General features: G+C 35.4%; 1 protein-coding gene across 1 annotated transcript in view; it reads left to right on the top strand.

Moving 5' to 3' along the window:
- Positions 1-25,034, top strand: part of IPCEF1 (interaction protein for cytohesin exchange factors 1) — an 86,153-nt gene that overhangs the window by 22,529 nt on the left and 38,590 nt on the right. Inside the window, exons 2-5 of the mRNA XM_044671735.1 lie at positions 7,574-7,647; positions 9,914-9,985; positions 18,345-18,403; positions 19,609-19,697. Coding sequence (XP_044527670.1) covers positions 7,574-7,647; positions 9,914-9,985; positions 18,345-18,403; positions 19,609-19,697 — 294 coding nt within the window. The remainder of the gene's footprint in view (positions 1-7,573; positions 7,648-9,913; positions 9,986-18,344; positions 18,404-19,608; positions 19,698-25,034) is intronic.

Here is a 25,034-nt window from a genome sequence, read left to right as displayed (position 1 = left end):
GTAAATAATAGAGAGAAGGACCAGTTCAGGCCTTTGGACTCCAAGGACAGCTTGCTTTCCTCCACATCACACTGCTTTGTGATAAAACATTCCTTTATTAATTTTCTAAGTTTTAAATTTAATAAATGCTAAAATGAAAAAAAGAATATTTGCACATACACATTTAACTGAAAAGTGTGAAACCACAAATGTCTATTTTTAAAAAAAAATTCCCATTCAGTACTCATCTAATGATTAATTATATCTATTCCTTAGAAACTATTTTTCTAGATAAAGCACACAGGAAATTAGCTACATCAGGAGGAAGAAAAAGCCTTTTAGAAAATTTATGGGGAAGTCTGAGTAATAAGTGGTTTTAAAATTTTATTTTTCATTTTTATGATAAACTTTAAACTGAAGTCAAAGTTTTCTTAGAAAGTCTTAGCAATTTTGATTTTGACTGCTTTGATGAGCCTTTGCCTGTAAAATCACTTTTTGATGAGCAAGACTAGGTTATTGGAATTTCTGTTTATCTTGCCAATAAGTTAATTACGAGTAACTCCTTTGCATAATTGTTAGTTTTGTTGAGATCTTAAATATTTTCAAATATTTTTGCATGCCATCCTAGTAAGGAGACCCCAGCATTTATGTTCTAGGAAGGCAGGAGAAAATGTTAGGCTGTTTATGCTAGTGTTGGAAAGGGGATGTGGTCTAGGGCAAGAGGGGCAAAAGGGGGAGTCAGGCCAACAAGATTCCACTTTGACTAAGCACTGGATGGATGTTATTCTAATTAATATTTTCTTCCTTTTTATTAAATCAACCAAATCTGGGATTAGACTGTAATACTATGGCCAAGTTATTCAGCCTTTTATAACCTCAGTTCTATCATCTATACAATGGGAATAACCTACTCACAGGATTTATGTGAGAAAAGGACTTTTCAATTATGAAAATAATATATAGATATCTAGCCTTAAAGCTGGAAAGCAGCTTAGAGGCTTGTTATATCCAAAGCTTTTGTAGACATCTGAGACTGAAAGAGGTTAGGGGCCTTGCTCAGGTCTGAACACACAGTTCTTAAGTATTTATTTAAGTATTTAAACTCAGGTCTCGACTCTAAGCTTTCGCTACTTAAAATACTATGGGATTAAGGGGAAAATTGGGAAATTTTCTAAAATGATATAGAGAACTGGACAGTCTCTCACTTTCTGATATAGGTGGCTGATGCACCATTATTTTGTTTGAAGCAAATTTTTAGATCTTTAGATAGGATGTAAATTAAATTTAAGTAAAATACCCATTATAAGCACATGCAAATTTTTCTTGAGTGATCTGTAGTCAATATCTTGTCCCTTTCTACTATAACTAAAGGAAGAATATAGCTTTTATCTTTTAATCATAAGAGCCCCTGGATACATAAATATTCTCTCAGGTTTCTCAAACTCTCGCATAAACAGCCAATAAAGCTGGTTTCACTCTCATTTCTACAATTTCTTCCATTTCCTTTGCATCTCACAGTGCACTTAAAAATTAATTCATTAAAAAAATGTTGCATGGTTTTATACCATGGTTATTCTCCTTAGTTCCTACTCACTTTATTGAACCATCTCTCATAACCACAAAATAAAATAATAATAATGGCTAGCATTTATCTAGTACTTTACAGTTATAGCTAGGTGGTATAATGGAAAAAAATTGGGTTTGGAATTAGGAAGACACATCTTTATGAGTTTAAATCTAGCCTGAGATACTTAACTCACTGTGTCATCCTGGGCACGTCACTTACTTTTTTTTGCCTCAATTTTTCATGTGTAAAATGAACAAAAGAAGGAAATGGCAAGGAATTATCGAAATAGAGTCACAGAGAGTAGGACATGACTGAAACAACTGAAAGATGTTTGCACTTTGCAAAGTATTTTTAAAATATCACCTCATTTTATTTTCACATCACTCTTGGGACATAGATATTATTATCATCTCCATTTATAGATGAGGAAACTGAGGCAGATGGTGATGAAGGGACTTGTCCAGCATAACACAATTAGGGAATGTCTGAAGTAGAATTTGAACTCGGGTTTTCTTGATTTTAAATCTTGTGTTCTATCACTTAACCTTTTAAGGTATTGCCTAATTTTTAGGCACCTAGTTTATTTTTAGTTGTTAATTTTGTTTATGTGGAGCTAACAGTGCTGCTATAAGTATCTTGGTATATAAAGGATTCCCACTTCTTGATTTCCTTACAGTATAAGTCTATCATCAGCAGTTAAAGCTCCTTAGTGCTTTTAGTATACATAGTTCTATCCACCTTTCCATTTTCTGAGATTCTTGCCAATGTAATTCAATATTCAGATCTATACATATTTTTATTGGGAATGCTCTCTCTACTAATGCAGTTTATGACCTTTCTATGTACCTTTGGAGAGAATCTTCATGTGCTGTTGTGATTTAAACAACAACAGCAACAACAGTCACTTGGAAGCCTTCTGATGATGGACCTGTATGAATTTTTCATCTAGCCAGGTAATACAATAACAAAGCTTGCTGCTGAGTCAGTAGAAGGCTTTTCAGCTTGATAAGAGGCTTTCAGAGCTTGTGTTTCACTGACCAAGCTCTCAGGAACCAGGCTGCCTCCATTCCATGATGAAATCTCAGAATAGAACCTTAAAACACATAGTGAAGAATCGACATGGAGATAGTGGTGACATGTTTCATTGTGGCATGAAGGTAATCCTGAGGTATACATACAATAATATAATCCATATAATGGAGACTTGCAATAAAAGTCATAACATATATTACATACCTGTATTATATATGATATATTGTTCACGTAATACAGATTTTATTTATCATGAATGGGTCAGCATGTTATGTAGGTGACCCTGAGTTTTATATACATATAAAACAACACATTTGTTGGAAACTTGCAACACATTACAGTATATTACATTATATTACATTAAGTTATATTATATTATGTTATGTTATAATGTTATATATTAATTATTATATTAGTTCTATTCTATAGAATTCATATTTAGGGAGTTGGGATTAGGACAGTAAGTGGTAGTGGGAATTGAAGCAATTGAATGATCCATACTGACTCTATCTTGTGCTTAGTTCTGGAGCTAGCTTAGTTTCTATTTAATTATGGGTCTAGTCCAGTGGTTCCCAAACTTTTTGGCCTACCGCCCCCTTTCCAGAAAAAAATTACTTAGAACCGCTGGAAATGATTTTTTTTTTAATTTTAATAGCAATTAATAGGAAAGATAAATGCACCTGTGGCCATCACTGCCTCCCTAGATTGCTGTAGCACCCACCAGGGGGTGTTGGCGCCCACTTTGGGAATTACTGGTCTAGTCCAACTTCTTTCTTGTGAAAAAGCCTTATTCAATTGTGGAAATTAGGAGAAAACTTTATTGTAATGTTTGAGCCTAGTTCTTTGTGGCTGGGATAGTGGAACACTTCTCTCTGCTACTTAGAGACATTTAACTAAGGTCTCTAGGGTTATGCTGACCAGAAACACATTTAGATCCAAAGATTGATGCAAGGAGTTTTTTTCACAATTTTACACATCTTATATGAAAACTTGTTCCATATTGACCAAAGAGTTATTGTTTCTTAGTTCCTTTGATTGTTTATGGACACTTGGGAAGGAGTGGAACATCTCCATGTCTGAATTCAGGGAATTGCACTTGTTTGGTCTCCTCTGAACTTGGAAAGTCCCTAATCTTTCCTCCAGTTAGAAATCAAATTACCTAATATTGTATTGTTTCCTTTTAATTAATTGGCCTTTTTTGATTAATTTTTTAAATTAAATTTAATATAATTTAAATTAACTAATTTAATGCCTTCCCTTATATTTGGGGTTTAGCCCTAAGCTGAGGAAGCTTCCTGGTCCCAATTAATTAGACAAATTGCTGTGCATTGCTTAATAAACTGATATGCTTTAGAGATTGAACCTTTGTTTCCTCAAATCGTATTTTACCTACTACAATATTATGTGTATTGTAATATATATTATGTAGACATAATGTATAAATACTTGTACCTACTTTATATGATTGTATATGTGGTTTCAGATATGTATTTATATTGGGATCAGACCTTCGATTTTTTTCATTTGACTTTATTTTTTAAAAATCTAATTGATTAATTAATTAAGAATATTCTTCCATGGTTACATGATTCATGTTCTTTCCTTCTCCTCCTCCCTACCCCTTCCCATAGCCAATGAGCAATTCCACTAAGTTTTACATGAGTCATTGATCAAAACCTATATCCATGTTATTAATATTTGCAATAGAGCGATCATTTAGAGTCTATATCCCCAATCATATCCCTATAGAACCATGTGATCCAGCAAATATTTTTCCTCTGTGTTTCTGCTCCCACAGTTCCCTCTCTGAATGTGGACAGAGCTCTCTTGCATAAGTCTCCCAGAATTGTCCTGGATCATTGATTGTGCCACAGTGTATCTGTCTCTGTGTACAATACTCTCCTGGCTCTGCTCACCTCATTCTGCATCAATTCCTGGATGTCTTTCCAGTTCACATGGAATTTCTCTAGTATACCACCCCTTCCAGCAAAACAGTATTCCATTGCCAAAAAATACCACAATTTGTTCAGCCATTCCCCAACCAAAGGGCATCCCCTTATTTTCCATTTTTTTTGCCACCACAAAGAGCATGGCTATAAATATTTTTGTACATATATTTTCCCCATTATTTCCTTGGGGTACAAACCTAGCAGTGGTATGACTGGATCAGAGAGCAGGCAGTCTTTCAAAGCCCTTTGGGCATAATTCCAAATTTCCCTCCAAAATGGCTGGATCAATTCACAACTCCACCAGCAATTCACCAGTGTCCCAATTTTCCACATCCCCTCCAACATCCACTACCCTTCTCTGCTGTCACATTCGCCAATCTACTGGGTGCAAGGTGGTATCCCAGAACTGTCCTGATTCACATCTCTCCAATCATAAGAGATCTAGACTACTTCCTCATGTGTTCACAGACCTTTGATTTTATTGGTTCAGGAAACCTCCAGTGAGAGAACTCTCTCTGCCAATGAAAATCTACACCTTTGCTCAAAAAGTCTTAAGAGAGTTCCCTCGTATTTTGTTCAGTTTTTTTAGTTGCGTCTGACTCTGATCCAATTTTGGGATTTTCTTGACTAAGATACTGGAGTGGTTTATTACCATTCCCTTCTCTAGCTCATTTTTATAGATGGAGAAACTGAGACAAATAGGGTTAAGTGACTTGCCTAGAGTCACACAGCTAATAGATGTTTGAGTTGAACTCAGGAAAATGAGACTTCCTTACTCTAGGCCTGATGCTGTGTCCACGGCACCATCTAACTTCCCATTGCCTACTATGCAAAGAGGTCAAACAAGAACTATCTATGGTCATACAAATAGTATGTGTTAGAGGAAGGACTTGAACTCAGATCTTACTGACTCTGAGACTGGTTCTGTATCCACTCTACCAGATTTCCACTCACCTTGCAATACATAGGATTGATTCTTTTAGTAAATCAGAATCTGCCCCCAACAGTAACATTATTTTGAGTTCTAATTCTAATTAGATACTTCATTGTTCTAGTTTTTTATTTCAGTTAATGATTGATGGATTTTCCTAAATTCCTTTTCTTTGATTTTATTCTTGTAATAGTTTAATTTCATAAATGTTAGAGTCTTCATGTTTCTACATGTAGTTTTTCTATTATTATTTGACAAGTCACTGTTCACTGAAATTTGTATTGCAATTTTTGCTCATGTTTCAGTGAAAAGCTATTGGGGTTCAGAACACTAGAAATATTTCTTTTCATCTTTGGATTGCCCTGGGGTTAGGGCGATAACTTGTCTGAGAATCACTGGGAATATCTACTATAGAGAACTCTACTCCGATTAATTTAATTCCATTATATTCATTGGACATGTATTAAGTTCTTTATGTGTGCAAAGCATTACCCACATTTACTATATGGGGGAGATACAAAGTTTAGAAAGATATGATTCATTCCCTTATTGATGGGGTCCGAGAAAGATTGTTCCATCATCTAACAGGGTCTGGAATTTAGGAGGGGGTAGGCAGATATTTCTTCTTCCTCAAATATTGACTATCCTAACCACTTGCTATAATTGAAGATGTATTTTGTAGGCCTGCTTACTACTGAGGATAGCATTACTCACTCCTTTGTAGCACTTTACAATTTATAGTCCCATCTAGTTATTCTCTATAATAATAATTCTTTATAATAATCTTGTGAAGCAGGGAGAGCAGGGATGATGAGTATTTGACAGATGAGAAAACTGAAGCTCAGAGAAAGTAGTAAAATGACTTATCCAAAGTCACACAGCAAGTGGGGCTGAATGTTTCATAGGGGTTTCTTCGATATATTGCTATACCTTTCCGAAACAATCTGATTTCATCTAAGGCTCTAGGAACTAAGGGATGGGATGTGTACAGAGACTCCTGAATGCAAATATGAAAATTAGGTCCAATATCATTCAAGAAGTAGAAAACAAGCCATTTATGATAGCTGCATCCAGTGGGTCAGGTTTTTTATTTTTTAAGATTTGAGATCCTAAATAGAGCGAATTAGCGTGTGTCATAAATATGACTAAATAACAAATAGCTAAATAGCAAGGAGACAAAAACAGGTATAATCTTGCATAAGCTCCTCTTCTTTGATTAGATTGGGTGGGCCATGTTAAATTGTAATCTTAAAAATGAATAGAAAGTAAAATTGAATGAAGTTATGTTATATCAGAATAAGCACTGACTCTGAGAGTCAGAGCATTAGGGTTCAAATACTCTCTCACACTTTTGTGTATGAGAACCTGTGGGTAAATCATTCCCTGTTGGTTTTTCTAAATAAATAAATAAATATAAAATTTTCCCAATAAATAAATAAAAGATTAAAAATATATAAAATGATAAGATTTGGACTAGCTGGCTTCCGAGGTCCCTTCCTGTGTGAAATCTGTGATAAACATTACTTTTCATTAACAAAATGTTTTTAATTTTTAAAAACTCTCACCTACCTCCTGACAATCTAGCATTTGGTTTCTTAATATTACATATACACGGTGAGGAAGAACCTTTCATATTTTGAAGCCTCTATGTTCCTGAAAAGTCTCTATCTAGCAGATACTAGGTGACTCTAATCGTTGTACATGGGAGAATGTCCCAGCATATAGTAGTAGCTAGTAATATGCTAATTTCCATTTCCATTTGTGTGGCAATCTAAGGTTTGCAAAGCACTTTAATATATATTTTCTGATTTGATCCTATACAACCCTATTGTTTTATATCCCCAAGTTAAAGGAGAAGAAACAGGATGAAAGAGATTTGGTGACTTGTGCAGGGTCACACAGCTAATAAATGTCTCAGGAGAGACATTTGAACCAAAATCTTCTTGACTTCGTGTCCAACATTTTATTCATTACAACTAGTCTTTATTAAGAGTTAGTCACATTCCCCCCATGTTTCCTTATCTTTACTTCCTAAATTCAGCTTGTCTAATCATAATAAAATGCACTGAGAATAGGCGTATGTAATTCAGATTCGCGATTTTGTACTTCTTTCAGGCAGAGAAAGCTGACGGATTCATCAACTTGCCAGATTTTGCTGTGGACAGAGCTGCTGAATGCAAGAAAAAACAGTGAGTTGTGAAACACCACAAATTCCTGCCTGGCCCATGTTAATATTCACCTGATGCATGTTCATTGTCCATTTGGTTGGGTTGGGATTCTGACTTGAAAAAGATGTGGTGGTTTGGAAGTTAATGAATGGACAAGATCTGGAGCCTAGAGCTCTAAGTTGACTAGAAACAGAAGAGTTTCTCTTCATTTATGTTGGACATTAGCCTGACCAGGCTTTTAATAAGTGCCAACCTCCATTTCCCCCATAAAATTCTATTGCAGAGCTCTATGTTCTGTGATGCAAGGCAACTCCATAAATAAGTTCTCCAAGAGAGGTCAGGAGATTAGATGCCAAGGTTCTGTGCCAGTTAGTAACTGAGGTTCTGCAGGCCTCCCTCCACGTAACTGTAGGCACGACGACAAGTAAGACCAATGCTGTTTTTAAAATTTAAATTCTTCTTGAAATTATTCACAGCATGGGCAGTCATCTGTCACCTAAGCGAGGTTGTACATCCTAGGCTGTTGTTATTGTTGTGATTGGGGGAATCAGTCATGGGCTGACTGTTCGTCACCCAAAGGATCTTAACTAGCCACATCCTAGGCTAGCTGTCTGCTAGTCTGAAAACAATTATTTGAGTACAGATACCTCATATGCAGAGGTAAAATGGGGTCATGAGAGTTTGAGAGATGGAGAAAGGACTTGAGGCCATTTAATCCAAGTCTTGTTGTTTTGCTGATGAGACCTTAGAAAGGTTATGCAGCAATGTAGAAGTTCATACAACCAGACAAGATGCAGAGCTAGGACAGGCACCAAATCTCCTGGCTCCCAGTACCCTTCCCTTTCTATCCCAATGCATCACAACTGCTTCCTTAATGATCCCTCTTCTCCAACTTTTCCCCCTCCTTTCCCTGTTCTGTCTTCTTTCTTCTTTTTTTTCTTAATACCTTCTGTCTTAGAATTGATACTAAATGTTGGTTCTAAAGCGGAAGAGTGGTATTAGTTAGGCAAAGGAGGTTAAGTAACACAGCTAGGAAGTTTCTGAGATCAGATTTTGAACCCAGGACCTCCCGTCTCCACACTGGCTCTCTATCCACTGAGCCACCTAGCTTGCCTGCTCCTGTCTTTCACTTTTAATCTGATCTTTAGTTCAATCAGTTCATCATTCATCCATGATAATAGTTACTCTAGCTTCCTACCCGAGGTTTTAAACTTTTAATAAGGAAAATGAACTGGGTGGAAAGCACTAACTACCCTTTAAGTGTAGGCTGCTTTGTCGCAACAGGATATGTGCAGTTTTGTACTGACTTAGGTGGCTTTTGGTTAGTTAGCGGTGATGGTCTGCTATATGGCCTGGGACTTCCGTCTTAAAAGCTATTGTAGAAAAAGCCACTAAAAACTTTTGCTGATTAATTTTTAATATTTTAAGCTTTTATTTTAAAATATGAGAGTTATTAATTTTATTCCTTTTTTGTTTGTGTGTTGTTAGTAATTAAAATATGGGAATTTTATATTCATTTTTCTACCATTAATTTTAATTACAGCAGATTTGAATACATGTGTTTTTTATTCATGGAACTTCAGAAATTATTATGTGATACATATTGAAGTATGAGTAACTAGGCAAGGCTTTTTTTTTTAAACCTTTGCCTTCTGACTTAGAATCAATACAAGTTTCAGTTCCAAGGCAGGAAAGTGGTAAGGGCTAGGCCACTGGGGATAAGTGACTTTCCCGGGGTGACACAGCTAGAAGTATCTGTGATTTGAATCCAAGCCCTCTTGACTTCAGATCTGGTGCTCTATCTATTTAGCCATATAGATCCCCCTTTACAAGGCTTTGAACTCAGGACCTTCCCATAAGATAATGCCTTGAAAGACCTCTTTGTAGTTAGGACCTAGAAACTTAAGGTGTCTTTCCAGATTCCAAATGTACATTTGAGGGGTCTTGATTGAAAGATTGGGGTCAGTTATTCTAAGAAGTTTCTTCTCTTGTATTTTTTCATTCTCTTAGGTATTGACAAAGAGCATACTCTTGACCAAATGCAAATAGTATAATCTTATTTTAAAAGGAATGTCTTTACCGTTAACTGAAATCTTTCTCCTGATATAGGAGGAATTGACTTCCACCTTTCTTTGGAAGCCAGGGATTGGAATAGACAACATTTAATTTGTTAGGATTATTTTTAATCCTTGAGATAGAAAGGGGGGAGGAATATCCTTTTTACTGGTATAGTTATGAATCCATCCTACATTAACTTTTCATATATTTTTGCTGTTTTCCTTTCAAGTGCTTTTAAGATCAGCCATCCACAGATCAAGACTTTTTATTTTGCAGCAGAGAATGTGCAGGAAATGAACATGTAAGTAAATAAAATGGCTGCTCTGAGTCTTTCTGGGCATAGACAAATTTTGGGATTTTCATTGTCAAGCCAGGGTCTATTTTTTGGCTTGTTTTATTTCTTAAAATTAAGTTTCCTTTCTTAAAATTAGTGAAAATCTACCCTTTCTGTTGAAAAAATCCTTGTGACAAAATATGTCTAGTCAAGCAAAATAAATTCTTTCATTGGTCATATTCAAAAATTATGTCCCAGTCTACAGTTTGAATCCATTACTTCTCTGTCAGGAAGTAAGTAGCATATTACATTATTAATTCTCTGTAATATACATTGTTCTGGTTTTGCTTATTGCACTTTGTATCAGCTTATATAAGTTTTCCCAGGTTTTTCTGAAACTATTTTCTTCATTGGTTTTTTAAAAATCCTTATCTTCCATCTTAGAATTGATACCATGTATTAGTTCCAAGGCAGAAGAATGGTAAGATTGGGCAACTGGGGTTAAGTGACTTGCCCAGGTCACACAGCTAGGGAGTGTCATATTTGAACCCGGGACTTTCCATCTCCAGATCTGGCTCTCTATCCATCGAGTCACCTAGCTAACTATTTTTTTTTTATAGCACACTAATATTACCATGGGTCAGTTTGGGTAGCATATTTCTTATTTCCCATGCTTCTGATATTACCATCCTTGTCTTTTGCAGGGCCTATCTATTGCTTTCATATTATTTCCTCTAGCATTTAGAGGCCTGAGGGCTAGAAAAGAAAGTACACCTAAAAATTAGGTTCTTTAAAATTAACCCATGGGATGCTTCAGCAGGAAAAATAAAACAGAAAGGAGGAAATAATGGCTATTTCAAGGTGCCACTGTTGTTAATATTATATAAGCTGTGAAAATCAGAGTAATAAGAAAATGAAGCTAGATGGAAGCACAAGTAAATTTCTCTGTTTTCAGCAAATGCCATCTGTGCCATCTCAGCTGGTGTTCACCATAGAACCATATGGAGGTGGGCATTTATTAAATACTTTTTGGTTGTCACCATGAGATGTTTAAAGATTTTCTTGGCAGAATATTCCACAACCTCCTGCCATATCCCTTTGACAAGGTTGCTGTCAGAAATAATTTACTCATACTATAAATTTCTTTAATTTAAATCTATTTTCTTCTGTCTTTTTAAATGCATGTGTTAGATATTGATATAGTGGTGTCTCTGTGGTTTATATCAGAGTGTAACTGGATTTTAATTGAATGAGAACTTATGGTACAGCAAATTTACAAGAGGAGATTGCCTCCTTGCTTGTTCCTAGTATATCTGGTAGTAGAATATTGCTTTCTTATTACTTATTTTTATTACTTGTTTATTGCTAATCAACACATCAGTAGGCATTTATTAATCATTTATTAGGTGCCAGAGATTGTGCTAGATGCTGAAATACAAATACAAAGAATGAAACTTAATCCCCCCTTTTTTTAAAAACCCTTACCTTCCATCTTGGAATCAGTACTGTGTATTGGTTCCCATACATAAGAGTGGTAAGAGCTAGGTAATGGGAGGTAAGTGACTTGGCCAGTCATACAAATAAGAAGAGTCTAAGGCTGGATTTGAACCCAGAACCTCTTTTCTCTGGGGCTGGCTTTCAATCTACTGGGCTACCTGATTGCCTGTTCAATCCCTACTTTCAAGGAGCTACTTTAGGTTGTATTTAGAAGAGGACAACAAGGATGGTGAAGGTCTTTGAGAAGATTCCATATGATGACTGATTAAAGGAAATAAGGATGTTTAGTTTAGAGAAAAGGAGGTTTAAGGTCCAGTGGGAAAAGGGCAAGACACTGGCTCATGTATTTAATGAATTACCATGTGGAAGAAACATTAGATTTTTTTCCTGCTTGCCATTAGAGCCTGTTAGGAAGAGTGGGAAGAAGTTGTGGAAAGGCAGAGTTAAACTTAATGAAAGAAAAAAAGTCCTCACAATTATAATAGTATGTTCTTCCCATGAGTATTCTGATAAATGTTTAATAACTGGTCCTCCAAAAACTCAAACATTTCCATGGGATACCCTTTTGAGCTTAATTTGCATTATTATTTTCTCCACCTCTTTAAGACAATCAAGAAAACAATAAATCAAGCCCCAATTTGTAGTCTTTGCAGATTTCTGAGGTATAAATTCTCATGCTGAAAATTTAACAACCAGTTTTTCAGAGCCAGTTTGAGCTGTACTTCCCATTACTAGAGGGGCTTTGTTGGTTTTGTTTTTGAGGGGATTCTTATTCAGGCAAGAACTAACTAGATATCCTCTAATGACCCTACCAACTCAATAATTTATAAGTCTAGGACCTTTACCTGTGGTCTCTTATGCTATCCTCATCCACCTGTCAAACAATTGGAATTCAGTTTTTTTTTTAAAACTTCAAGTTTATTGGTTCCAATACAACCTGCACTTCTGACAGGTATACAGAAAAAGAGGGAGATCAACACCAAACAGTCATTTAGCTTAAATGAAGGGAATCTCTCTAATGTTATGACAATGTTCTCCCAATGGGGAATAGTTGTTTTATTGGATGGTGTTGGGCCTTCAGTCAGGAAGATTCATCTTCCTGAATTCAAATTCAGTCTGTCATTTCCTAGCTGTGTAAACCTGGATAAGTTACTTAACCCTATTCCCCCTACTTTCCCCATCTGTCAAACGAGCTGGAGAAGGAAATGGGAAACTACTCAAGTATCTTTGCCAAGAAAACCTCAACTAGGGTCACAAAGAGTAGGACACAACTGAGAATAACAGCATCATTACCTGTCAAATATATGTTAAGAAGAAGTAGTAAAAACATGGCCAGCAACATTTTCTTGTTAGCACACTGAACCCTGGTCACATACTTTCTGATTGCTACATCCCTCACTAGTCATCAATGCATTAGCAGTCTTCATGTGAGGAACAGTGTAACTCTAGCACAAAATGTTGTTGGACAACATTGTCCTTGAAGAAACACAGCTAGAGATAAATAGCCAAGTTTAGAATTAAATCCCAACTTGGCTACTTACTTCCCTTTGACTTTGGGTAAGTAACAGCTTTTCTGAGAATCAAGTTTCTTTTCCTACACAGTGAGTTGGAGTGGTTATACTGATAAGCTCTAAGATTTCTTCCTCCTCCAAATCAACAATTCTTTCATCTTGTCTGGTAGAGGACAGAGTGCTCCCAGGTGTTTTTTTTTTTTGTTTTTTTTTGGTTTGGCTTTGCTTAGCAAACATTAAAGGACAACTAGGTGGCAGAGTGAATAGAGTGCTAGATCTGGAGTCAGGAAGATTCATCTTCCTGAATTCAAATCTGGCCCCAGACACTTACTAGCTCTGTACCCTGGGCAAGACACTTAACTTTGTTTGCCTCAGGTTCTCATCTGGGAAAGGAGTTGGAGAAGGGAATGGCAAACCACTCTAGTATCTTTGCCAAGAAAACCCCAAATGGGGTCATGAAGAGTTGGACGTGACTGAAAATAACTGAACAACAACAACAAAAGAAAGCATATAATGCTTTAAGAAAATGACAAATTCATGTGCTTAATTTAGCCAAAAGCCAAAGCACAGTACTTTAAAAAAAAAACAGGACAAAGTTTTTAAAATTAAACAAATTTATGGATGGTCTTGTTTTTAAAAAGATGCCTCTTTGCTTATAAAAAGTCTTAACTTGTAACAAAGACTAAAAAATAAAATAAAAGCAATTCAGCAAAACTGATCAACTCATTGTTTATATTTGACAGTAAATTGATTCTGTCACTTCCATAGTTTTCCCACCTCTATAGTAAAAGGAGAGAAGTTTATTTTCTTGACCTTCTCTGTATTCAACCTTGATGATAGTTATGTAGCATTCAATTTTTAAAAAATTGTTTTTGCTGTTTACATTTTAGTTGTTATGTCTATCAGCTAGATTCTGCTCCATAAGGAACCTATTTTGTGTGTTTGAAGAAAGAAGACATTCTGTAATAGTGAGGGCCAGCCCTAGACAAAGTGATAAAATTGATGAAATTTGCCTTGTGTTGCCACTAGCTCTGGTCCTCAGTGTCCATAAGGTCTCTGTGATCCTCCAACTTGACAACATTGTCCATATTGGAATAATAATAACTACCCTTCTCTCACAGAATTGTTTCGAGCTCCCTGAGATAAGGCCTGTAAAGGATTTGGGAGCAATGAAACATTCTGCATGTATTAGTGGTTATTTTCATCTTCTGGACTGAGATCTACGTCCTCAACTTCCTTTTCTCCACTTCCAAACTGACCTGTGCTATCTTATTCCTTCAAGAAATCTCTCTTCCATGTGACAGTGGCTAATGGTTGGCCAATCAGATAAACAAATCCCTAGCAATGCTTAAGCAAGATCTGAAGCATGAGATGTTTATTCATTAGAAGAGCAAAAGTGCCCCAAGGAGACCACATTAGATCAAAGTCTAAAGTGGCCAGTAGAAATTATATGTGCCATTAAAAATGATCATATTTCTTCCATAATGCATTTGATCTGAAGCAAAGAAAAATGCTACATTCCTTCACATTGACCAAATTAAAAAATAACTGGAGGAATGTAAGTTAATGACTTTTTTGAAAAATATTGCTTTTCCTCATGTTTGCCAAATTAAAAAATATGAAGAAGCAAGCACATTTTAACGATTTAAAAAAACACCCAACATCTGCTTGTTATGAACTAAGGACTTAATTTTGGCTCCAACACTGTAAACTTTAGCAACCACTGGTTTTCTTTTTTCCAACTTATTTTTACTCTAACCATGAGAAACATCAAATAAAATGGGCATTTTGATGTACATAGCAGAACAGAAGAGTAACGTACATGAAGCTATTGATCTCTAATTTTGCGTATATATGTAATATAAATATCTAATGTAAAAATATCTAACATATATTATAAAGAGCAATTGTCATGTGTGAATGAAATCACATTTCATCTGAGAAATGTCTGGATTTATAATCAGGTTCATACACTGTCTGGCATTTGCTTTAAATGGGGGAGTGATCTTGCTGAATCTTTTGTAACCATATTAGAAATGTTGTTAGGATTGCAAGGGGAAACAAACAAAAACATGCCACGTAAATTTGTCCAAACATCAGAAGCAGTTTGCAAATCTATTTTCACTGTCACAGCAAAATAATTTTCCTGTTTATATTTATTTACAAAAGTCAGAAAGGTAACCCTGAAGGTTACTGAGGCTGCAGGTGTGCTTTCACTCTGAGAAGTCTGGTTAAGGTATTTTTTAAATTCTAGGATGGCTTTAAAGTAGTAAAGCAGCCTGAGATCACAGACCTACGTGGTCCATATAATAACAATATAATCCTATACTTCTCATACTCTTGTCTCTGATGTGATAATTCTGAAAGTGAAGAGATTCTAGCTCACTTTTGTACTGCACTGATTTTTATGAACAGACAGTTGATAAAACCCTTCACTCAAGTTCTCTAGAATCTCATCAGAATGTGTAGCATCAGGGTGCAGAGTTGACTTTGGCTTCTTGCATGCTGTGCAAATGAAGCTCAAACCTAGAAGGTACCATCTAAGTTCAAAGATTTTAATAACTGACCAATGACAGTGGTGTGCTGTCTGACCCCTGTGTTAGCTATGCACTGAAGAGAAACTCATCACTCAACTGGCCATGGGGTGATGCATCTTTTTAGCTCCCACTGTTCTCAAGGTTCACCAGATCGCAGCGGATTTGCACTTTGTAATAGTGGAGTGGAGAGCCATGTTGTCCAAGTCACAGCTCTTTAAAATATGGATGCAGAAGAAGTAATGTCATTATGTCTCTTAGAATCAGAGCAGACATGCCTAACAAGAGAGAGAGACCACTTTAATATGTCGTTTCCATTTTTAGAATTTTGTCTCCATGGGAAACAGCTTTGGTTTAGCAGCTACATATCTGTCATAAAGACTAGAGTGAAAAATCCTCATGGTTAATAGAAACCTCTTGTGTTTTGCACTTACCCTCACTTTTAAAGCTAAAAAGGGAAGTAATTTCAATGGCAAGAGTCCGCTTCTAAACCCAGTTTGAGGGGAGCTGCAGTCTTTTCTGCCAGTGTCTGAAATAATGATTTTGTATATTTATGGCTCAACATGAGTGTTATGCTAGCACACACATTTACATCAAGTGAATATACAACAAACACTCAGGAAACATCTGTTCTTACTCCATAATTGGATGTCCCTTTGTATAACCACTTAACCACAAATGGATGCTTTCTCATAGCCTTAATATTAAAAAAAATCCTTGGTGAATGGAATGATCTAAGTTAGTGAGTTTTAGAAATTTGATAGTCGAAAGATCCCAATTTTTTTATAACCAGTTACAGTTTTGTGTAAACTGGTGTTGGATGCTAAATAAGGTATTTTTTATTTTTCTGTTGAAGCTCTGATAAATTATTATACTTCTGTAAGTTATGAACTGGCTTAGGAAACCTCTTCCTGTTAACTCTAATCTCAAACCTTTAGTTTTTTTTTTAAACTATTTCAATTTTTCATTGCCTGATCTGTAGTGAATGAAATACATCTCTCACATTATCAGTAAGCTCAAATTTTTCCATTATGGAGTTTCAAAATAGGCTAATTACATGTTACTTTATCATTCCTGATCAATTCTTTATGGCCCTATTGTGTTTTCTTGGCAAAGATACTGGAATGGTTTGCCATTTCCTTCTCCACCACATTTTATAACTGAGGAAGCTGAGACAAACAGGGTCAAATGACTTGCCCAGTGTCACACAGTTATAAGTTTCTGAGGTCGGATTTGAACTCATCTTCCTGACTCCAGGCCTAGAAGTCTCTCCACTGTGCTACCTAGTTGCTCTTTCCTCCCAAGTAGAAAATGATCCAGCTCCCATATCACCCTGTTGGTATTGGCATTGCTTTTCTTGTAAAAAGTCCATCAGATTGATTACTCTTATGAGAACATAAACTTTGAACAAGTAGAAATTGTTTCATTTTTTGTATTTGTATGTACAGAGCTCTAGGCACAGTGTCTCGTGCATGGTAAGTTCCTAATAAATGCTTGTTGATTGATTGCTACGGTCTAGGGACCCCTTCATGGTTACCTTTACCCTGTTGCTGGAATGATCTAGGGTTTGCTAAAAATAATATGTGGAAGATAGAGATTACTTGTCATGATGTAGAAACTCTTGGTTTCTTTTCATTTTTTAAAAAGATGATTTGATTTTTCTCAATGTAATGTGTTGCTGTAAATCAGTGATTCCCAAGGTAGGCGCCACTGCCCCCTGGTGGGTGCTGCAGTGATCTAGGACAGTGGTGATGGCCACAGGTGTATTTATCTTTTCTATTAATTGCTATTAAAATTTTAAAAAATAATTTCCAGGGGGCTAAGTAATATTTTTTCTGGAAAGGGGGTGGTAGGGCAAAAATGTTTGGGAACCACTGATGTAAATGATAATAAATATAATTCTATTTCTAGCATTATCATAGAATCATAGATTTTAGAGCTTGATGGAAAATTTAAGATCATGTAGTCTAATCTCTTCTTATTGAAATGAAAATGATGATGTGAAATTAAGTGAATTTATTATACAGGTAATAAGCAACAGGGCTGGGGTTTTAATCCAGATCATCTCTTCTGAGAGTGCCAATTTTGTTTCTTAGCTGAAATTCTTAAAATGAGACAAGTGAGGAATTTTTCCTCTAGGAACAAAATAATACTTAAAAATGGGTAACAGAATCTTCAAATGTTTGCATTATATTTATATTTAAAAACTGCATCTTTCATAAATTAAGCGGTAACTATATAGTCACAGCCATATTTTAATAATTAAAAGTGGAAATAAATACCTTTATAAAAAGTATTTTGTTTACCTCAATTCTTCCCAGACAGAACTATCTAGTCTGTTGTAGTCAAGGAGAAGTAACTTTGATGATCAACTAAATTAAGTATTTAGAACTTAAAATCATGACAAAATATTTAGAATGAGCACTTTCAAAGAAAGTTATATTTGGTTTTAGTACTTAGAATGCCCTAGAAAGTTATCAGCTTAGTTGCTTCTGTGAACCAAATTTTCCAGTTGCTTTTAACCAAGGATGGCCTAAATACAATAGTTATGAAAAAGCCTTATGCTGACATTTATATAAAGGTTGAATATCTACCTCAATGAACTACTAGCCTTTTCTGGAAAAACAATCCTCTTGAATTATTGCCTTTTTCTATTCCCATGCAGATACTGGGTAGAAATTGTAATTCACTTAAGTACGAAGACTCTTTCTGCAGATATTTAGGGAAGAAAAATCAGTGAGGGGTTTGAGTCTTGGGTGCCCTTTTCGTGTGGGAGCATTTGGACTTCTCTGTGATTCTTAAAGTTTTTCATATCCAATTTTTAATTTCTATTTTGAATTTTAGGTGGTTAAATAAGCTTGGGTTAGCTGTAATCCGTCTTGCAACCACAGGAAAAGATGAAGGTATGCTTTATTTTAAACCTCTGGGTATTTATAGTTGGAAATGATTAGGTGATAGAAATAGAATGGAACTGATATAGATAAAATGAATGTAAAACATTTGAACTTGAAGTTCTCTAAAAATTAGAAAGAAAGAGAGAGAGACTAAAAGAATAAAGGAAAAGAGGGAGGGAAGAATAAAGATGAAGAGCTAAAGAAGAGGAGTAGATAGATGTGCTATGCCAGTTTGTACTGGCTATAAGTATGTTATTACCCTCACTTCCCCTACATAATAGATGTAAGTTTTATTGGCACTCCAAACAATTGCCAGTATAAATGTTTTATTCCCCACTTCTGTAGTTATGACAGCTCAGACTCAGACAGACACCCCTTTTACTGATCCAGTCATGCTCTCAGCGTGACAACATTCCATCCTACAGTTTCCTCTCTGGTGTCTTAGCATATGTGCTAGGTGGGTATTCTGTTAATTCCTGAAAGAATGGACTAATAAAAAGATGCCAGGACCTAAAATAGTGCTAGTAGGAGGTCGTATCATATGGGTTTGCTTAGGACTTTTATACTTAAAAAGACTTAAGATTCTCTATTCATTTCCATGTAATCATTGGATTCTAGTTCTTAACCTGGGCACTGTGGAACAATTAAAAAATGTAGTTGTATTTTCATGTAATTAATTTCTTTTGTAATATTCTTTAATTTTATGAATTTAAATAACATTCTAAAAAGGGGTCTGTAGGCTTCTCCTAACTCCTAAAGTCCCAAAGGGACTGAATTAAGGTTCAAAGAGTTTTTAAGAAGCCCTGCACAAGGAGGAATCCAGAACAAAATTTAAACTTTTTAATGAAAAGGCCATAGAAATTGTTAACTTAGAAATGGAAAGATTCTCCCACTCATCCATTTTCTGCAGCTACCTATTGCAACCTGATCTTAAAACCATATAAAGAAACCGAACACAATGAAACCAGCCCACTCGCTCTCATTTTTGTCTCTCTTTCCTCAAAGTAGGCAGAACCCTAGGCATATTTTCTGCAGGAGAAATGATGTGTGTGTGTGTGTGTGTGTGTGTGTGTGTGTGTGTGTGTGTGTGTGTGTGTGTGTGTGTGTGTTTTGACCTCTGCAAGAAAACTGCCAGAAAAATATCTTAGCTGATGCTCTGTAGAATAAGCAACAGTGGTTTAAAAAACAATTGAGCACTTTCATTGTCATTGCAGAATGCTACAGTGAAAGTGAGCATGAGGATCCTGAAATAGCTGTGGAGACGCCACCCCCTCCCTACTCTGCTGAGCCTCCATCGCATTTGGTGTGTGTAATAGTAATTAGCCTGCTTGTCATTGCTACAGTGGCATTCACGTCATTCCACCCTTTTTGTACAGTGTATTGATGACTAATAACTTCTAAGTGATGCAGTAACTTAGTGTGTCTACTGAATGGGCGGATATTTATTTAGTAATTTATAACCCTCTGGTGCTCCTGGATGCTGCCTTTGCAGCCTTCTCCATGGCAACACACTCATATGACAAATTTGGCATCTGGGTGTATAAGTGAATTACCTCAGACATGTCATTATTTCTGAAAGGAGAGTGGAGAGGACTTGGATTAGAATATTAAAAGCTTCCAGGTTAGCAATTCCTAACCAATATAGATTGTTAATGAAGAGCTCCCAGCGCTGAAGATTTTCTTCTTATCTGAATCACTCTTGTAACACATATAGAAGGGAGGGTAATAAGTGTTTATTTGGGTGACAATAAAGTGCCAGACTCTTAAGTTAGGGCCTCAACAAGTATTTTAAAAATAGTCTTTTTATTGATCTTTTGCTTTTGCATTGTTTACATTGCTCTGTAAGTATTTAGCAGATGTAGGTTTACATTAAAACAACCTTAAGTGTATTTTCAGTTGCCCCTCTGTTCTTGTCAAATCATTTTTTTCCTTACTTGCTTCCAAGACTCCTACCTATATTACTTATCTAAGAAAATGGAGTTTTATATAAAAAACCATATACTTTTGGAATCCATCACAGATAAGCTTTTATGTGCACTCAGTATAAAGAAATAAGGACAGGAAAAATGGTTCGATTTCATTTGGAGTCAATCCCCAAGTTCACTTGGACCCCCAAAGTTTTTTTAGACTCTGGGCACATAGGGTACTTATCTTGGTCATTTTCAATATTGCTGTAATAAGCCTGTTCCCTCTGGGGCAGCTGCCTTGCAGCTTCTTATTTAAGGGTTGAAATTTTCTTCTTTAGCAGTAATACCTGTAATTTTCATAGTTTATCACAAAGAGACAATAGGCAGTCTAAGGTCATAGATGTAGAACTATAAAGGACCTTCCAAATCCTTATTTCAAAGGTTGGGACACTTAAGCTGAAATAGTTTTAAGTGACTTGACCAAATCATGGCTAGGTGGTTAATTTGGTATTCTTCAACTGCTGAGAGCAGGAAATTTCACTTTTTTGTTTTAATCAATCAGTGAACATTTTTTTAGTATCAATTATATGCTAAGTACCATACTAAACTCTAATGATACAAAAAAAGAAACAAAAATAATCTCTGCTCTCAGGGCGTTTACTTTCTAATTTGAGATAGGATGCTAAAAAAAAACTCACCAAAGAAACTACTTTTATTCATGAAAGCTACAAAGAAAGAAGTTAACCTTAAAGGAAAGGCTTAGGTGACCAGTTTTAAGAAGGGATAGACAAACACCTCTCTTTTCAGTTAAATTTATTCAACAACCAATGTTTAAATAATGTGATTCTTTAGAATAATTTATGATACATAGGAAATTTTTTTTTGATAATAGGTATCATTTCTTACCTGACTCCTACTGGTGCCTAATCTGAGCCTTTTAGCACTTTGAAAATCTGTAGCAGTTTTGTAGTGGATTCTCCCTTAGAATCTACCTAATTAACTCAGTCCCTATTTTTTCTTTCATAGTTTGTCTTTTAGCTTATATCTCATTAGAATTATCATCCTATGACTTTTTAGGAAGACATTTTTTGATTTTTTTTTTAGCTTTCTTTCTTCCACCCTTGCTTCTGCTCACATTTCTGTTCTTTTGCTTTACCTGGGATTAGAAGAAGCTACATGAAAGGAAGACTCAGCATTTCTTTACTTCTAGAAGTATAAGACCTAGATTTTTCTTTCATTCCAATCATTTGTCATTTTTCTTTTTCTTTATTTTTCCCTTTGTTCCCTTTCCAATTTTCCCTATTTCCTTCTGTTTCCTTTCATCTGATGATTGTCATTTACAGTTTTAGGAGGCTCTTTGACAGATTTGCCTGAGAAACAGAAAGGATGCTTTAAAATAATCACAGAATCCTTTGTAACAAAGGAAAAAGAAATTGAGAAATATATTAAGCACTTCATAAAAATTTTCTTTGATATTATATTCAGCATTTTCTTTCACTGAACTTTATGCTTTTAGCAACTATAATAATAAGTAATATTTATTTAATACTTTTAAAGTTTACATATGTTACCTTCTTTAATCCTTATATCAACTTTATGATTTGGGTGCTATTATTATACTCATTAACATGTGAGGAAACTGAGGGTGAAGTTAAATGACATGTCCAGGGTCACTAAAGTATTAGAGGTTTGAGACATGATTAAAATTCAGGACTTTTTGACTCTAGATGTGGCATTTAAGGAACGTTTTGACAGTAAAGGTTAATACCATTTTTAATGGTTTTTTTTTTAAAAAAAAGGATATCACAGGGCAGCTGGGTAGCTCAGTGGAGTGAGAGTCAGGCCTAGAGACAGGAGGTCCTAGGTTCAAACCCGGCCTCAGCCACTTCCCAGCTGTGTGACCCTGGGCAAGTCACTTGACCCCCATTGCCCACCCTTACCAATCTTCCACCTATGAGACAATACACAGAAGTACAAGGGTTTAAAAAAAAAAAGGATATCACATTTATTTGGAAGGATAAGGATGTCTATAGTTTCCCAGGATCCTTGAGGCCAGCTCATCCAAATTCTTATTTGACCAAGAATACCTTCTATGACTTCTTTTTTTGAAAGTTGTTTCACTCTCTTTCCTGATTGGTTCTTTTACTACTGTATTCATTTTGTGGCAATATTTTAATATTAGTTAGAGAAGATTCTTATGGTGACTTTGAATTTCTCTGCTCTACTTCACCATCTTGGCTCCCCTTTTATGACTTCTCTGAAAAATAGTCATCAATATTGTTTGGCTGTTTTCAGTCATGTCTGCCTTTGTGACCCCATTTGGGGTTTTTTGGGGGGCATAAAAGCTAGAGTGGCTTACCATTTCCTTCTCCAGCTCATTTGACAGATGAGGAAACTGAGGCAAACATGATGAAGTGATTTTTCCAGAGTAACACAGCTATTCAGTGTCTAAAGCTTGAACTTTATTCCTGCTTCCAGTTCTGGCATTCTATCCACCTTGACACCTAGCTGCTCCAGTCATTTGTACTGTACTCCCCTCTAAAAATTTCCAGTGAAGGAAAATTCACTATCTCTTGATGGAGCCAGGCTCACTTTTGGATAACTCTGGTAGGAGGTTTTTCCTTATATGAAGCTGATATCTGCTCCTCTTCAACTTTCTCCCTTTACTTCTAGTTAAACAGGAATCTTTAAAAACAAGGGACTGAACTGAATGAATAGGCCCTCATTGTCTTAGGATTTTGCTGCTTTCTTTCATGAGGATTATAGGCTGAAAAATATTTGATGGCACTTACTAAGGAATTTTATTATAATGATAATGATAACTCAGATTTATATTGTCTTGCTGTTTAAAGTAGTTGTGTAGAAAGTAAGGAAGAGCATACAAGTGTCATTATCCTCATTTTATAGAGGAGGAAGCTGAAGACAGTTATGGTAGTGCTGAAAATATCCAAGTGTGCAAACATAAAAACCTAAATGGTAGAATTGGGAATGGAAAGAAAATAAATGGGTCGATATGAGAGATATTTTCCCATTCTACCTCCAGCAAATCTGAATGTAAAGGCAAGAACGATAGGAGCTTTTAATTTGACTTCAGTGATTTTTCTGGTATAATATTTCACATTATATTTCTTCATATTCTTCACAATGTCTTACATATAATAGAGGCTCAGTAAATATGTTACTTATTTGATTCAATATAGATTTTACTGTAGTAGAACATAACATGTAGAAGGTATGGTTTGAAAAAAACATTAAGATTTTGGTGAGCTCTCTTATTGCTTTCTGTTATTCCCATCTTATCCAAACCCTCAATTATGATCATAATATTCTGGGAACTGAGATATTAAATCTTACATTTTAAGAATTTAGTATTTTTTGAATGGGAGGATGATTGACTGATTTTAAAACTTATGTAATTGGACCATTGGCAGTAGTACATGAGTTGGGAAGAGAGATTGCTTTATTTTAAGCCATGAATGTATTAGCATGGGGTCAATTTATTCATCCTAAGGATTTTAATCAAGTTCTGGAGACTGAAGTGAGAACCATTTTGTCAAGGGGTCACTAGGACACTGGGAAGACATCAAATGAAAAAGAAATTTGGATATCAAAAGATAAATGTCATGTTTGGCCATCTATTGCTCAAAATGATTTGAAGTATTCCTATATAGAATATCAATCTGCATTAATGAATATATCTTATTGGCTCATGGCAAAAGTAAATATGAAAGGAAACAGAATGATGCCCCTAAAAACCCTAAACTAGTGGGTGTGGAGCAGGTAATGTTTTATTCTAATTCTGGCTCTACTCTTTACCATTTGATTGAGGTAAGCCATGCAACCTCTTAGGATCTCAGTTTCTTTATCTCTAAAATGAGAAAAGGAAACCAGATTATATGTTTTCTTTGTGAGTGATTCAAACAAAGATTTTTTTGACTCTATGATACTAAATTTTTTAGTAGGCTTCTGGAAACATGATATATAACTATATTTATCACATGTACATATGTATAGATATGCATATATGTATATATACACAAACACACATAAAAGAAGTCCAGAACAACTCTTTAATTGTACAAGATGTTGAGAGCCATCTGATTAAAGCATAAAAATTATATTTCTATATCAGGGGTTATGTTTTACTCACAGGAACACATAATTACTGTATTTTAAAGAAAAATAGTACAGTAATGTTTTTAAATACAAGAGGAAGATACATTTCTGTCTGCAGTGGATGCAGCCTTCTGCAGAAGAGAAGAAACAATTTTTTTCAGTGTAAGGTGTGGCTTCCTTTTATTGACTTTTAATCCAGAGGATAATGGCAATGTACCTGTCCTCCTAATTAGTCCTCATGGGGCTAAGAGTAGAGATTTAAATCAAGTGATCTGTTGTCCTTGTTATTCAATGAGATACCTAGTTATGCAGAAGAAGCTGGTTAACCCTACATTGAAAATTAAATGATTGAAAAATATTTATTGTTAGACTATGACATACTGACATAAGTGCTTCAATTCACATATCATAGAACACATATGGACAATACAGCTGGAACAGCACAATCTTCACAAAATGCAAATAGTGGGTGACCAAAATGTCAATGGAGAGAGAGCTGCATGATGGATATAAGTAGTCTACCACAAAGGTGCCAAACTCGTGGATGTTCCTAAGTGCAGTCAAACCATTTATTAAAATATAATTGGGAGGGGGCAGCTGGGTAGCTCAGTGGATTG

Source organism: Gracilinanus agilis, chromosome 4, assembly GCF_016433145.1.
Source record: "Gracilinanus agilis isolate LMUSP501 chromosome 4, AgileGrace, whole genome shotgun sequence".
Classification (NCBI taxonomy): Eukaryota; Metazoa; Chordata; class Mammalia; order Didelphimorphia; family Didelphidae; genus Gracilinanus; species Gracilinanus agilis.
The sequence above is the reverse complement of the archived record's forward strand: the minus strand, read 5'-3'. Positions and strand labels throughout refer to the sequence as shown.